This window comes from Phyllostomus hastatus, unplaced genomic scaffold, assembly GCF_019186645.2.
Source record: "Phyllostomus hastatus isolate PE091 unplaced genomic scaffold, TTU_PhHast_1.1 phas_contig_86, whole genome shotgun sequence".
Classification (NCBI taxonomy): domain Eukaryota; kingdom Metazoa; phylum Chordata; class Mammalia; order Chiroptera; family Phyllostomidae; genus Phyllostomus; species Phyllostomus hastatus.
Genome location: NW_025333977.1, coordinates 28,978,975 through 28,996,192, shown reverse-complemented (window position 1 = coordinate 28,996,192; position 17,218 = coordinate 28,978,975). Strand labels below are relative to the sequence as shown.

The 17,218-nt window shown below is 36.2% G+C and overlaps 1 protein-coding gene across 1 annotated transcript; it reads right to left on the bottom strand.

The window, feature by feature from the left end:
- Positions 1-1,515: 1,515 nt before the first annotated feature.
- NDUFB5 (NADH:ubiquinone oxidoreductase subunit B5) lies at positions 1,516-17,156 on the bottom strand. Its single transcript, XM_045850831.1, has 6 exons — positions 16,974-17,156; positions 11,963-12,051; positions 10,833-10,899; positions 9,981-10,042; positions 7,923-8,029; positions 1,516-1,746 (listed from the first exon to the last, which is right to left on the bottom strand). The coding sequence occupies exons 1-6, from the start codon at positions 17,152-17,154 to the stop codon at positions 1,626-1,628; spliced, it is 627 nt and encodes a 208-aa protein (XP_045706787.1). The 5' UTR covers positions 17,155-17,156; the 3' UTR covers positions 1,516-1,625.
- Between the last annotated feature and the right edge of the window lie 62 nt (positions 17,157-17,218).

The window sequence follows — 17,218 nt, the reverse complement described above, 5'->3', positions numbered from 1 at the left end:
AAAGTAAAAGACTGAAGGAAATTTCTCAAATTTCTTTACGCGTGGTGGGATTGTATTTCTTATGCTATTTTTCTTATTATCGATGGAGGTAGAAAGGAGAAAATGGGAGTAAAACCTACTAATGCCAAAAACACAAAACAAAAAAACCCGTGAAGTCTAAAAGAAATGAATATAAACATACAGATGCTTATGATTATCGCTTACATGACCTATCTGCTTTCATTCTCCTTACCCCTCTTCTACAAACCTGAGTGAACAGTTTGTGCAAGCACACACTGAGGGACAGCGTGCCCTCTTCCCAAATCTTTTCGCAGAATTATGATATGGTCATTAGGTCGCATAGGGAATCCTCAGAACCAAACATAGAGGTAGGTGGGAGAAGCAGCCCTCTGCTTGGGAAATAAGAAAAAGCAAGCACCCCAAAAGGCACTTAGGGCAAGAGGGCACTCAAAAGGTATTCATTGAAAATAATAAATTTTTTAAGCTAAAAGGTCATTTTGAAGTTGGAAGTGTAAATGTTTATTTTGGTCTTGAGTATCTCATCTGTAAAACACACAAAGGTCACAAAATGACTTCATAAGGTCATTTTGAAAACAATGTGAAAAAATGTGGTTATTTAGAACAATGTTCAGCAGACAATAAATGCTTAGTAAGTGACGCCATTAGTTTAGGTTTTATTCACATTTCATAACCTTTGCAGTAATTATTTTACCTTTTGGAATAACTTCTCCAGTGTCTGCAACGGACTCAAGAATCTCAGAGGTTGCATTTAAGAAAAACGTGTATTTAAAAAGAATGATATATGGCTAAAAACCATGAAAACAAACTTTGAGATTTGTTCACTGAAAATGTTTATTTCAAGTGTTAATGTTTTATATAGTTGGTTCAATATTTCTATAATTTAGAACTCTGAGCTGCCCCTGAAAAATCCAAGTGTCTACAACATAGACATGTGCATATACTATGCTTCCTGATACTTAATGTGCTCAGATTTCTCTTCCATTTATCAGACAAGTATAACATTAACCTTTCAAAGTTACACCTTTAAGGAGTCCACAAATTCTTATTTCTCCAAGTTTTCTAAAAAAAAAACTTACTTTATTTATTTTTAGAGAGGGGAAAGGAGGGAGAAAGAGAGAGCAAAACATCGGTGTGCAAGAGATACATGGATCTGTTGCCTCTTGCACACCCCCCAAATGGAGACCAGGCCTACTGTCCAAGCATATGCCCTGACTGGGAATCGAACAAGCAACCCTTTGGTTCATAGGCCAACACTCAACCCACTGAGCCACACGAGCCAGGGCCTTTTAATTTTAAACCTTAAAAGAGGAAGCTGAAACTCCCAAATCAAAAGCCTTAATCTGCCACTCACAAGGTATACATATATGAAATCATCACAATGTTCACTTAGGTATCTTAAAAGTTTTGTCAATTGTAACTCACAAAGCTGAAAAAAATTAAAATCACACACACACACATACACAGCCTTAGTCTGAACCAACACTGAGACATATAGCAATGGAAGAGGATATTTTATTCATCACTCTGAGCAAAAATACAGACTATATTTATTACTTTATTTTCCCATAGAGAGAATATACTTTTTATTTACTAAACATAAAAAATTAGTTGTCAGGTTCTGCTTTTGGAGAATAATCAATAAGCTCCTTATCAATGGTTGGATATTGAAACCAGGGACCATCACCTCTCGCGCGCATTAATCTTCGTACTTCCAGCTCCTTTACCCTGTAACAAATGAAACAGCAATAATGTGATTCTAACATTTCCAATTACAAATTTAAATGAATTACCACCATAGAAAACAACACCAAAGAGTCCTCTGCTTTATGTAAAGTATAATGTCCCTCTGTAGATCCATGTGTATACATAAAAAGGATATATACCTACAAGCAAAATTTAGGACTGCTTTTTTTTAAGTTTCTTCATGAGATTTACACTTTAGGTGTATGTGTGTAATATACTCAGAAGAGTGAATTACTTCCTTCATACATACGGGACACTGTGGGACTCATTTCGTCCTGCTTTGGCTGCCACATGTTGGAAAACAGAACATAGCTGATGGGCATCTGAGGCCAGGAACACCCAGACAACTTTCCCCAGGGGCAGCTCCACGCTGCGTTTTGGACTTAGGCAGTCTGGCCCGGGAGCTTGGCTCTCATTTGCAAAAAGTTGTAAGAGAAGAGGAGCATTTCATGGGCAAGGAATTTAGGGTTTATTTTTGACTTATATTATCTTATTAGTTAGCTAACAAATATTACTTTTTTTTTTTCCCCATCCTCACTCAAAGACATGCCTATTGATTTTTAGAGAGAAGGGAGGGAGACAGAGTGGGAGAGAAACATCGATTCAAGAGAGAAACATAGATTGGCTGCCTTTTGCATGTGCCCTGATTGGGAACCAAATTCAAAACCCAGACATGTGCCCTGACAGGGAATTGAACCCTTAACACAAAATGACACTCCAACTGAGCCACACCAGCCAGGGCCAAATACTGTTTTTAGTCACCAAAACATTACTTGAATTGATAATCATTTCTCTCCTTCTGTCCCTGCTCTTTGTCTAGACAGATCACTTTCACTTGAATAGTGGTCATGCATTTCCTGTCTTTAATGTCTACTATTATGGCCAAATGCTGTGTCAAGTGCTAGGAATTAAAAAAATGACGATGCCTTCTTGGAGGAGCTCACATCCCCTGATTTATATTGGCTGTCCATCACCATCAGGATAGAAAACCTCTTGAGAGCAGGAATGGTATCTTATTCACCAGCTACCAGCATCACAATGAGCCTGGCCAACATCAGACAGATAATCAATATTTGTAACGAAAAGAAGAAAGAAAAATCAGGATTATGAAAAACATTCTCCAACTCTAAGATCTACTTGTCCTCATCCTTCTTCACAAACTGAATAATCTCTATTTTATAAAGATAATTTCCTCTTTTATAGCCAAGCCTTTGTACAAACTACCACATATTCCTGAAACAGTCCCTCTCCATCAAACATTTTACATTTTATCGACTACGTATCAATTTTTTCATATGACTAAAAATTTACCACATTTTAATAATTCACTTTATTCATCTTAACCAGCTCACAAACCCCATCTAAGAAAGATTATATACCTTTGTGATTGTGGATCTAAGAGAGCATATTTATCATTTATTTTTATTTAAATACCATTCTTTCCCTTTTCCACTTTAGAATATAATTATCCAAAACCCAAGTAATTAAAATGTTCATAAAAGAGAACTGGTTAAATAAATTACGGTTAACCCATATAATGGACTGTACTATGCACCACAGGAAAACCAATATACAGTAACAAGGAAAGAGATGACAGACATACTGTTAGGTTAAAATAGCAAGGTAAGAAATAATTGTGTAGCATCTTTCCATTTCATTAAAAAAAAAAGAACATATGTACACATGCATAAGGTATTAAAAAATCTGGAGGATCAAAAATAATAGTTATCTCTGAGGGAGTTAATTATGGGAGGTAGTTCCTTTCTATTTTATATCTTCCTTTACGTTTCACTTTTTCAAATACCTAAACATATACTTTTAAAAAACTGTAGGTACTCTTTCCTTTGAAGACAGAAGTCAGGGTTTTGTTTTTACTTTGTTTTATTTTGAAACTGTTTAGGATCTCCATATTCCTAAGAAATTCTGGGATCTGGTCTTTTAATTGGAACTCAAAGGTATATGTCTGAAGTTCAAAACAGTCCAGTGTTACTGAGTATGAGCCACGTTGTTGTTCTGTGCTCTTAAATACTTAATTCCAGTTCTGTGGGGCAACTATATATACGTGTAATCACACATCTTTTAGCCAATCAAGTTCTTTTAATTATTTAAATATGTTTAAATATCATCACAACGTTTATGATCTACTAAGATTAAAAGAGGATGAACAGAAAGCAGATCAATGGTAGTCTGGGGCCAAGAGCAGGGGAGAGGGATTGACTAGAAGGAACAGGGAAGAGGCTCACTTGGTGATCAAAGTGACCTTGACAGTGGTGGCTACATAGCTGTATGCTTCTGTCAAAAATTCACTGAACTTACCACATAAATAAAATGAAAGATAAAAACCACAGGGCATTATTAATAGATGTAGAAGAATCATTTGATAAAACCCAGCATCCACTTACGATTAAAACTCTCAGCAAAGTGGGGATAGACAGAACATACTTCAATGTAATAAAGGCCATATATAACAAACCTACAGCCAGCATTATGCTCGATGGGCAAAAACTACAATCATTCCTCTTAAGATTGGGAACAAGACAGGGATGTCCACTTTCACCTCTATTATTCAACACAGTACTGGAAGTCCTAGACACAGCAATCAGACAAGAAGAAGAAATAAAAGGCATCCAAATTGGAAAGGAAGAAATAAAATGGTCATTATTTGCGGATAACATGTTACTGTACAAAAAGAATCCTAAAGATTCCACCAAAAAACAAAAACAAAAAAAACTACTAGAACTGATAAATGAATTCAGTAAAGTAGCAGGATATGAAATAACTATCCAGAAATCAGTTCCATTTTTATACGTCAATAATGACTTAACTGAAAGGGAAATTAAGGAAACAACACCATTCACAACTACTTCAAAAAGAATAAAATACCTACGAGTATTTAACCAAAAATGTAAAAGACCTGTACTTGAAAAATTATAAGACACTGAAGAAAGAAACTGAAGATACAAATAAGGTGGAAGATTTTCCGAGTTCATGGATAGCAAGAATTAACATCATTAAAATGTCCATAGTACCCAAAGCAATCTACAAATTCAATGCAATTCCTATCAAGATACCAATGGCTTATTTCTCAGAATTAGATCAAATATTCCAAAAACTTATATGGAACCACAAAAGACCCTGAATAGCAACAGCAATCTTGAAAAGTAAGAACAAAGTTGGAAGAATCACATTACCTAATATCAAACTATACTATAAGGCCATACTAATCAAAACAGCATGGTTCTGGCATAAAAACAGACATATAGATTAATGAAGCAGAATAGAGAGCCCAGACATAAAATCATGCCTTTATAGTCAATTAATATTTAACAAAGAAGGCAAAAGCATACACTGAGCTAAAGATAGTTTATTCAATAAATGGTGTTGGGAAAACTAGACAGATATGTGCAAAAAAAAAAAAAAAACACCACCTTCTTATGCCACATACAAGAATAAATTCAAAATGGATTAAAGACTTAAATGTTAGACTCTAAACCATAAACATCCTAGAAGAAAACATTGTCAGTAAAATCTCAAATATTTCTCATAGTAATATTTTTTCTGATATATGTTCTTGAGCAAAGGAAACAGAAAAAAATAAACAAAAAGGACTATATCAAACTAAAATGTTTTGCACAGCAAAGGAAACGATCAACAAAATGAAAAGACAACCCATTGAATGGAAGAACATATTCTGATAAAGGGTAAACATCCAAAGATACTTTTAAAACTGAACAGCAAAAAAACCCCAAATAATCCAATTAATAAATGGGCAAGGTACCTGAATAGACACTTCTCCAAAAAGGACATACAGATGGCCAATGTACATATGAAAAGACGCTCAACGTCACTAGTCATCAGAGAAATGCAAATTAAAACCACAATGAAATATCATCTCATACCTGTCAGAATGGCCACCATCAATAAATCAACAAACAAGTGCTGGTAAAGATGTGGAGAAATGGGAACCCTCGTGCCCTGCTGCTGGGAACACAAACTGGTGCAGTCACTGTGGAAGCAGCATGCAGTTACTGCAAAAAATTTAAATGGAGCTGCCTTATGACCCAGAGATTCCACTTCTGGGAATTTATCTGAAGAAACCCAAAACACTAATTCAAAAGAACATGTGCACCCCTATGTTCATTGTAGCGTTATTTACAATTGCCAAGATTTGGAAGCAACCCAAGTGTCCATTAGTAGATGGGTGGATAAAACAACTATGGGACATTTACACAATAGAGTACTAACTCAACTGTTAAAATAAAAATGAAAGAAAGAAAATTTTACCCTTTGTGACAGTATGGATGGACCTGGAGAACATTATGAGAAGTGAAATAAGCCAGTCAGAGAAAAGACAAGTACCATATGATTTTATTCACATGTGGAACCTAATGAACAAACTGAACTAACAAGCAAAATAGAGACGGACTCATAAATGGAGAGCAGATGACAGCTCTAGAGGAGGTTGGGGGAGCTGAGGGACCTAGCAAAATAGAAAAAAAGAGCTCATGGGACAGGGACAACAGTGTGGTGACGCAGGGGGCTGTGTGGGGGTGCCAGAGGCCATAAGGGGGATAATTGGTAATGGAAAAAAATACAATTAAAAAATAAATATATAAAACTCGCTGAACTTAATGTGTACCTTTGATTGTATGTAAACCTCATTCCAAACACCAAAATAAATCTCAGATAGGATCAAATTTAAAAGCAGCAAAAGGAAACATAAGTAACCATTAAAAACATAATTTTGGACTTATATATTTACTTATTTAGCTACTATCAGAGACCTATGCCTAACACAAAATCCCAGAAGCTAGAGAAAAAGGCAGACAAAACTGACAATAATTAAATGAGTAAATACATATAAAGTAATTAAAGCAAAGTTATATAGCACTGTTCAAAACATATTAGCTACTACTAACTTTTGTTATCTGACATATAAAACACTTCCATGTTGCAAAACGTTCTACACTGTCAAAAGACAAGTAATAAGCCATAATACATATCTGCAAGAAAAATAAAAATTAATTTAATATACAGATGAGCAGGAAAATGGGCATTATATAAAAAAGGAAATACAAACACCCAATAGATATGTGAAAAAATACTCAACCCTACAAACTGAAATGATGAGATAACATTTTTCAACTTGTCATCAAAAAAATGTTTGATAAATCTCATTACTGGGAAATGTATGGGAAACAGAAATTATCATGTCCTGGTGACAGAAAAGACGACTGGTACAACTTTTTGAGATTAGCAATACACATCTAGAGTTTAAAACATATAACATTTGGCTTATCAATACCAATGCTAGAAATTTATATTCCAGATAAATTGAATAAATATACAAAAATATACATAGGAGATATTCACCATAGCACTTTGTATTATATAAAAAAATTCTAAAACAGCCCTGGCTATTGTGTCTCAGTGGATTAAGTGCTGGCCTGTGAACCCAAGTGTCTGGGTGGCAGGCCAGGTCACCAGCAGGGGGGTGTGTAAGAGGTAACCACACACTAAGGTTTCTTTCCCACTCTTTCTCCTTCCCTTCCCTGAACTCTACAAATAAATAAATAAAACTCCTTTAAAAAAATTTGGAAAGGACCTAAGTACTGACAATAGGAGACTGTTTAAAAAAGTAAGGGACACCCACCCAGTGAAATAAATGATGCAGCCATTAAAAAGAATGAGCTATATACTATTACAGAAATATCACCAAGATAGATGTAAGTGAAATGAAGACAAGGTGCAGAACAGTGTTTATAAGAGGATTCTATTATGTTAATGTATTTTTTAATATGTAAAATATATTTTTAATGTATATAATTTTTTCTAGGAACATATATAAGAAGTCATTAAACAGTGGTCACCTAGAAGGACAGACTGGGTACAGGAAGAAAAGACTGGGCAGGGGAGACAGGAGAAGACTGCCTTGCTCTTAACAGAATTTTTTTTAAAAAACTACTTTTAATCCAACAGATATGATCTCCTACTTGTTTCCTGGTCTCCAGCTCATAGTCTCCACTCTAAACAGGCTAATTCTCGCTCATCTTCATTCTTTTACATAGAGCAGCCTACATATGTAGTGTTGAAACAGTTTTACTGACCCCAGTAAAGGATTTTCTTCCCTCACCCATTGCCCCCCCTTTTATTTTTACCGTAAGTCAGCCTTCTCAGCTTCAATCTGAAGAATAGCCATTGTTCGTTCGTAATTCTTTTCAGGACTATCATAGAAAGTTCGGGCAATCCATCTTGATATAGGATGCTACAAGAGAAAATTTGTGTAAAATTAGTTTCTGAATATATTTTGCTTTTCCATCTTATTATTCTTTAAAATGACAAGCTCAAGTAAACCATAACACTTGCTATGTGCCAACTACTTTATACCTATTTTAATTAAGTTCTACCCATTAGGTATATACTATTTTTGTCCCTATTTTATGGATGAGCAAATTGCACAAAAGTATAAAGTTACTAAGTGACACATCTGAACTCCAACCTGTCTATCAGACTCCAAAATCTGTGCTGAGTATCTAAAGTGTCCTATTTGGGAGCCAAAACCAGGGCCTAGTATCCAAAACCTGGAGCTCTTTCTACCATTTAGGAAAAGATAAACTGAAAGTATGGCTTATTTTAAGATTTAATAATGAAGTACTTCTTCCCTAAATATAATTCATTCAGATAATAAAACAGGATATATGAGGTCTGTCCAGAAGATATCCAGCCATGTAATATGAAAAAGAGAGACATTTATTGAAGATGATACAAGTTATAAGAAACACTGTACATAGGACAATGATGCCTCAGTCCCCTTCATAGTAGGCACCTTGGGACCTCACACACTTCTCCCAATCGCCATCAGCTCCCCCATCGTCTTTTCCTGAATCTCATCAATGGTCTGTTATCTCTTCCTTTTCAAAAGTGATTTTAGTTTTGGGAAAAGCCAGAAGTCGCAGGGCGCCAAATCTGGGCTGTAGGGGGACTGAGTCACCTGGGTGATTTGATGTTTCACCAAAAAACTCTGCATGAGACATGATGCATGAATGGGTGTTTTTTTTGTGATGAAGCTGCCAATCATCAGTTGCCCATAGCTGTGGCCTTCTGAATCATCCTAATAGTTTCCGTGGAGGAATGTTCAAGCTTAATGCAAAATTTGATGCAGATTCAAAGCTCTATCTACTTGCTCAGACATTTTGAATGCGAGGGCCACACAGTACGCATGCTCACTTAACAGTGTCTACTGCCCCCACTGACTAGTACAGTGAAATGGTCATTGTTCACAAATGTGCGTTCCAGTCCACTCTCCTTGGCTGCCAGGTTACACTGATGTCGCACAAACCATTCTTGTTATGTAACAATGGACTTTTTCTGGACAAAACTTGTACTCTAATAAGGCTACTTATTATAACACTTGTAAAGCTAAGTAATAGAATTAATTTTGAGTTTTAGTAGTAGTGACAGTATGATAAAATGACTAATTAACAGTGTAGGCTCTGGAGCTAAAACTACCTCAGTTCAAAAAGTGGCCCTACTCTCAAACAAAGCACTTATTCTCTTTTAAGCTTCAAGTTTCCTCATCTCTAAAGTGGGAATGGTAATAGGGCCTTTTACAAGGAATGAGATATTTGCAAAACACCACAGTGCCTGCTTCACAACAGGTGCTCAATAAATGACAGCTAGTATGAGTATTGTTAAAAATCTTTCCTGTGGCATCGAGTCTGGGATAAGTTGTGACTGTTATTCTGCTAGTTTGAGAAACATTGCAGTTGTCCTTAAAATAAAGTGCCCTGGCTAGTGTGGCTCAGTAGGCTGATGCCAGCCTGCCAACTAAAAGGTTGCCGGTTTGGTTCCTGGTTGGGGCACACGCCTGGGTTGTGGGCCAGGTCCCCAGTTTGGGGCATGCGAAAGGCAAATGACTGATGTTTCTCTCACATACTGATGTTTCTCTCCCTTCCTTCCTTTCTCCCTCCCTTCCTTCCTTCCTTCCTCTCTCTCTAAAAAATAAATAAGACCTAAAAACCCCATAAAGCTTAAAATAATAAAACAATGTAGAAAATTACCAAAAAAAGTTACTTATAGAAAGTGAGTACAAAATGTATTCATCTAATTGATATCAAAACTGAATATAAAACTGTATCTTAATTGCCGAATTAAGACATTAAAAGTACAGTGATAAGACACCTAACAGAGAGTAACTTCTGGTGACTTATACCAACCTTGTAATATTCCCAGTGTTCTGGTACATAGCCTTCTGGAATTTCTGCTAACTCAGCTTCACCTAACAAGAGAAAAACAGTGATGTTCAACTTCAGCATCAGTAATGTATAATATTAAATCTTCACTATTCATGTGAGAATCCAACTTCTTGTGGTTTTAAAGTGACCTTTTATTTGTGCTAACAAAGATATCTAAATTCGCTTCAATCTGGTTGACAATTTCAGTCATTAGATATATTTTAGATGTCTTCTATATGTAAGGCATTTTCTGTAGAATTATGTGAGTTTCTCATTGTTTTTATATAGTATAACAAGATATAATAAAAGATATATTATTCCTTCTGGTTCTCTTTATACTAACTAGACAAATCATTTTGGGATTCAAGATGTTAGAAGTACTTTGAAAAAGAAAAAGAAGCCCTTTCAGTAGAACTTCCCATAAAAATCTAATGTTTACTGTCACACAATTCCTTTTTTTAAAGAAGGTAATAATTTTATGTGTTCTAAGATGGATAAAAAGTCTGTCATCCCTCAGCCTCTCTTCTACCTATCTCTTTCTATTTCCCTCATTGTCTTGTCCAAGCAGGCTTTGCGGAATGAAGACAAGGCTTTTGGAAATCTTTTATGTGGCTGCTAGAGAACTGATGACCTAAAGCTTTTGGAAGAAAACCAAGATACTTAAAAAATATATTGTATATGGTTATGGGTTAAGATTTTATTATTTTAAAATAAATGCCCATGCTTATGTATATTTTATTATTTAAAGAGTTTTTACTTATCCATAATTTCTTTTTTTATTAACGGACATAGATTTTTAAAATTTACCTATTTGGTCAGGTGGGAGGGACTTACCAATGAATACATTCACCAGGGTTATGCCAATTACCACTGGAATCCCAGTCAACATAATGTAGAATTTCTGTTAAGGTTTAAAAAGAAGTTTTCACATAACTATTTCTGAACTCTCTTTCCCCGCCCAAAAATTATCCTTATTAGAGGATTTCCTTATATTTCTTATAAAATAAACTTTCCAAACTGGACATGCAATATCAAATGACTTACTTCTCTGATTTTATTTTGCCCTAGTTTTTAGATGCCTAAATATAACACCAAAAATGAAAGAAGCAATGATTAATTGTGTAAGTATAACACAATATATTTAAGTGATTTTTTTCATTTTTTGGTTAAAGCAATGTAATGAAAGTTAGAAAATTTTGTATTAAGAAGAAAAATGTATACAGAATTATATACCTGAAACCCATATAATTTTATTAACCAATGTCACCCCAGTAAAATCAATAAAAAAGAAAAGAAGTGTAAAAACATCAGGGTGATTTTAACCACTATATAAAGTCTGAGTTGGTCACGACAAGAAAAGTGGGAGCTCAACCAAGGGGACGCAAAGGGATCCCCTTGAGCAAGAGAAGGCCTAGGGGACAGCCCATGCTCAATGTTTAGGAATGCTGGCAGAGTCCAGATAATCTTCCATCCTCTGAGCCCCTACTTTCTGTTGCAGAATTTTGAATTAATAATGTACAGTCAATATCCTGCTTCACTCACTGAATCAATGTTCCTGAACAACATAGAAATAAAAATATCCTATCTCATAACGGAGTTCCTTATTTAAAGAAACACTTTAATTAGTTCTTTGGTAACTTAAAGAATATTTTAGTAATACAAATAATTATCACCAAGTAAATGTTTCCAAAATTTGGGGAACACAGATTATTTTTCAAAACCCCATAATCTAAGATGAAAGCAATGGCTCAATTTTTACTTCCAATAAGCATAAATCATTTTTTCAAGAAAAAAAGTTAACTAACTTATTTAAAAAATCCAGTAACAAATCAGACTTTATTGCCCATCTCAATATCTCTAGAGAAAACAAATGTGAATTTACAAAATGAAAGATGTTTTAAAATAGGCAAGAATGTTCTTTCTATTTACATTAAGAATTCAGTTCAACAAAATTTTTAACTCACCAGTAAATTCAAAAACCGCCTGTCATAGAATCTAGAAGGTTTGATAACAAACAGTCTTTTCCCATGGTCTCCACTGTGTCTCACAGGAGCTGGAAATATTATACAAGTTTTAAATCGGTATACAAGTTTTATACAAGTTTCATATTGGTATATATTTTCAGAGATAAAGTCAGATTATAAGAAAATATATACACATAATGCTTAATATGAATTAAGATAAAAAATGCATGCTTCTTTAAGTAGTAAAGGCATGACAGATAGATAGGGTGTCTTTAAACAGAAATTGATGCACTGTTCTAAACTATACCTTTCTTCATGTTTATTCAATGTTAAAGAAATATCTAGATAATCGTTTGAATTTGTTTCAACAACAGGTAGGAAGATCAGAAACTCTTGGTGGCTGCTTTGTTTACCCTCTACAATAAATATTTGCTAATGCTGAGAAGGAAATACATTTAAATTATGCCATTCCATATGAGGCAATAAATATTAGAACTTGCTACAAAATAGATAGAGGGTGTGAGCATAGGGGGCTGGCAGTGGGATTGGGGGGCGTTGTAAGGAAAAGCACATTATAAGCTGAGAGAAGAACCATGTTCAATGAATTCAAAATGGATAATTGAGTGATTACACCCAACAAGTACCTATTACTTAATGTAGTAACCTGCAAAAGAGTCGACTCCATAGCCTTGTGGCATCAAGGTTTCTTGAATGGCCTACAAGATGGTACTCCTGGTGAGACAGTTACTTCTACAAGAGAAGCTACTACACTGATGATAAAATGGGGTCCCCCAAAAGTTTTCATACACATTTACAAAAGGCTGAATCTAAACTGGTTAAATACAAGTGGAAAGTTCTGCCTACATCCCCCCTCCAAAGGTTTAGTGGCTCACAAACTTAAAGAAAGAACCATTGGTATACTGGGGTTACCAAAAAAAAAAAAAAAAGCCAGGTAATCTGATCTTAATCTGATGTATTAGAAGTACAAGGTCAAAACAGGAGGAGCCCCTCCCCACCCCTGAATCTCCATTAGTGTGTCTGTCCCAGACTGCAAAGTTTTAGAGGGACAATTTGGGGTATGCCCCTACTTATGCAACCTGGATGGAAAACCACAAGGAAACTGACATACTGAAAGGAAAGAACTGACTGGTCTACAAAACAGAAGTCTGGTTAGAGACCAGATGAGAGTAGTTAAGGGGCTGGAGAGCTGTCCCAGGACAAAGGGCATACACTATTCTGTGTTGAGCTGAAGGGAAGAACTGTGTGTGAAAGAACTGAAGGAAAGGATCAATGTGTAAAAGAGGAGTTTATTATTTAGAGCTTAATACAAGGAAGAAGTTTCTAACAATTTCAGCAGCTGAAAATAAAACTGGACTAACCCCCCAACTCTATATTAGATAGTACCATGATTGGATTCAAATATCAATAAGGGGATGTTAAGAAGGATTAGCATACTATAGGGGATTGGCCTAGAGTATTTCAAATACCCTTTTCCTCAAAGAATCTGAATACATGGCCTATCTTGCAATAAGAAGGTATACCATACCAACTCAGCAATCTCAAAGGCTTCCCTTTAATTCCAAGAACTCTTTTTGGACTTATTTTCCCCTTTGCCCAGAAGTTTCCCCCCAGGATCTTTGAATGGCTGCCTCCATATATCTTTCAAGGCCAAGTTAAATGCCATCTATTCAAAGGGGTCTTCTCTGACTACATTATCCAAAGCTGGCCTGCCACTTACTCTCCTTAATACCACCTGGTTACAGGCATTCCTCATTTCACTGTGCTTTTGTACTCACAGATTCTCGAGTGAAGAGATTATGACTTACTTTACTGAGATACTCACTTTACAGCAGTGGTCTGGAATTGAACCCACAGTATCTCTGAGGTATACCTGCATTTCTTTTAGAACAATGAGCACTGAGCGTAATTATTAAAGTCCATCCGGTCAGGAACTGTCTTATTCAGTATTGCATCTCCAGTACCCTTTAGTGTCTGCCACATGGTAGGCGCTCTGTAAATACTGTTGAATTTACATTTCCTAAGTAAATTAAATGTTGGAAGGACATCTTCCCCTAGTCCCTGAAAGTAAATCTATTCAGAAGAGAAAGTATACTTCCAATTTTCCCTTTCAATCAGATACATATGTGCATGTTTGCCACACACAGAGAAAGACAAAAATTAAACTTGATGTGGTTTTAGAAAAAGCTGATTAGGAATGACACTAAAAATAGACATGGAGAACGTAACAAACAAAAAACTATGGAAGACTAGTCAAGCTGCATTTTAGCAATATTAATGCAGTTATTAATGTGAACTGCTTGTTTTACATATAATTATCCTATGAAACAATTATTCATGACATTAAATGTGCCAGAAAACTCATTACCATTAACTGTTCTAAAGTATATTGCATAGCACTAAACTATTTCCAAATATTCTGAGCCTTTGTGACTTCTTCATGTATTAGGGCCATGTGCTTACAATTAAAAAATATTACGGTGAGCACTACTTACACACAGGTGACTGCCAGGACCTGTGCAACCCAGACCCCCTGCCATGAAAACAGGCATCTTCTGCCACTTTACAAAGTAGGGAATTTTTCAAATATTCATTAATTATGTGCAACTAGGTTCCAATAACAAAATTTTTTAATGCAAATAAGCTCAGGAAAGTTCATGTTTTTGACAACTGTGGTCTTTGTGAAAATCAGATAAGACACTGCAGGATTTTTTCATGTTTCTAAGACAATAATCAAAAATAGGTCATTTCCTTTTCCTCACTCTCAGACTATTCCCAGTTAATGGTACCACCAACTCAATTAGCCACATTAAAAATCTCCTTCACCTTCCTTGCTCCCACCCCTCACTCACGAGCTGTCAAGGCCTCTTGATTTTAAGACTCAGACTTCCATTTCTTTATATGCTCTCTTTACCGCAATGGCTTCAGTAACGAACAGCTTGTAGAAGCCATCGAATATTCAGAAGCATCTTCCTAAAACGCACTACTGATGTTGCTCTTTTGCTAAAATACTCTCTGCTGACTACAAAATAGTTTAGATACTTCTGCTTTATACTCAATTCCCTCCCCTCACCAATTTAGTCCCAACTTCCCTTTTAAAAATTACTTTATTTTTTCTATTATAGTCTATGTTCAATACCATTAGTTTCAGATATAGAGCATGGTGGCCAGAAAATCATGTACTTTACAGAGTGGTCCCCCGATGCTTCCAGCACCCACTTGGGCCCATACATAGCTCGTATGTTACTGACTATACTCCTTATGCTCTAATTCACATCTCTTCGACTATTTTCCAGCTTCCTTTTATTAGCTATATTATCTCTCAACAGCTACATTTCCCAAGAGACCCACATTCAGACATACCAGAAAACACATGTGCTTATCTTATATCTGTTAAAACTACCCCAGAATCCAGTTAAAATGCCCCATCTTCCATGTCTGAATTAACTCCACACCACTTGATTACATAATAACTTTAATACTATTCTGTTTTTTAAAACCAAAATATGCACACTTAATAGAAAAAAAAATATGCACATCAGTCTTCAACATTAAAGTTCACTGCAGCTGAGGGAAAAATTTAAGCTCATCTCCTGAATCTCTTGCCATTTGACTTTTAATACAAAATAGAGAAAATACTTTAATTTGCTTGTTGTCTGAGGAAGGTTTCACTGAGGGTAAATAAAGATAACATGACAGTACTACATGTTTAAGAAAGATGTAGCCACAGGGCCTTGTGAAAGGCTAATGCTAGTCACTACACAACTACCTTATAAAGTAGGTTAAAATTATCATCCCTCCTTTTATTTTACAGTTCTTATGAAACACGATCATTTCAAAATGAAATTTCTTCTAGAAATACACAAAATTACGCAGAGATATATTTCAGGGTTCTAAATTCTGATCAATAGGAAAAAGATTTGTTTTCTTGTATTTCCCTGTCAACAGAGTAAGCACACTTGTAATAAACACCTTTTTTTAGATGAAAAAAAAAACCAAAAACCAGGTTTCAAGCAATTAAGTGCCTTCAACGATTTGATGACCCAAGGCTACACAGCTATTAAACTGTGGAGCAGGATTTGAACCCAGGCAATCTAACTCCAGAGGAAACAAAACAAGATAAGGTTCTCTACTGTGCAGGAACTCACATTCTGGTAGAGGCAGAAATAAACAATAATATAATTGATTAAAACCTTTCATTGCACAGTGATAGATAAGGGTTCACATGCAAAATACCTTTGAAAGCAGGCACTCGGCTGAAACACAGTAACACCCAGTACTGCTATTACATCCTCTCCTGCTCCCAGTGCAAAGGGAAGATTACCAGTAACCGTCCTTCCAGGGACGCCAAGAATGGAAAACCGGGGGGGGCGGGATTTTTACCTTACTTTATCTCCAGCTAGGAAAGATGAAATACTAACCTAGCTAGTATTTAAAGAGGAAGATAATTGTCGTCAGAAATGGCTTAGGGTTTTTTCATTTTTTTTTTTAAATCAAGGAGTGTTAGCAAAGTAGTTTTGTAACAGGTTCAAATTCCTGAAATTTGCTGAATTACTTTCCATCATTTCCAGCAAGCCCCATCATGAGCCCGTCCGCCTACCTACAAACTACTGAGCATCAGTTGGCACCTTAAAAACATAACTTCTCACGCTGCGGGATTAGAACCTGGTTCAGGGTAAAGTACAAACAACCTGATACCAGAGACATGGGTCTCAGTTCTGTGCCTTTCCGATCTCAGCTTCCTCCGCAAATTAGCACCAATTAGGATGGCTGAATGACTGAGTGCTTCACAAATGCCAACAATTTAAACGCAATAGACCCAATTACTCCAGGAAAACCCTCAGTCTCCTCACATAACGTCCTTCATCCCTCATCTCAAACCCAAGCCCACAATTTCTCCCGGCTCCCTCCGAATCCCACCAAGGTCACCCGGGAAGTCCTCTATCTCACCCCGCTTCCCCTGAGAGCGCCTTCTCCCAAAGCCAGCACCCACCAATAGTCTTCGGAAAGCCACGCGTGAGGAAGCCCCCGAACCCAAGTCGAGTGCCAAGGCAGCGGCCAGACAGAGCGGCCACCGCAGTGACCGAAGCCCGCTGCAGTAAGCTCATAGCCGCCATGGCTACTACGGGCAATAGGAAGAAGTGGGGGGAGTAACGGGAGCCTAGATGGCCCATTTACCAGCGAGGGCAAAGTTGTAAGGGGGCCATGTTGAGTAAGGGCAAAGGCTGTTTCGGTTCT

Coding starts and splice junctions, on each gene's coding strand:
- NDUFB5 (XM_045850831.1), bottom strand. CDS start 17,154: ATGGGCCATCTAGGCTCCCGTTACTCCCCCCACTTCTTCCTATTGCCC. Junction 10,043..10,832: donor CCTGGTGAATGTATTCATTG/GTAAGTCCCTCC, acceptor TTCTCTTGTTAG/GTGAAGCTGAGTTAGCAGAA. Junction 8,030..9,980: donor AACACTGGGAATATTACAAG/GTTGGTATAAGT, acceptor TTTCTCTTGTAG/CATCCTATATCAAGATGGAT.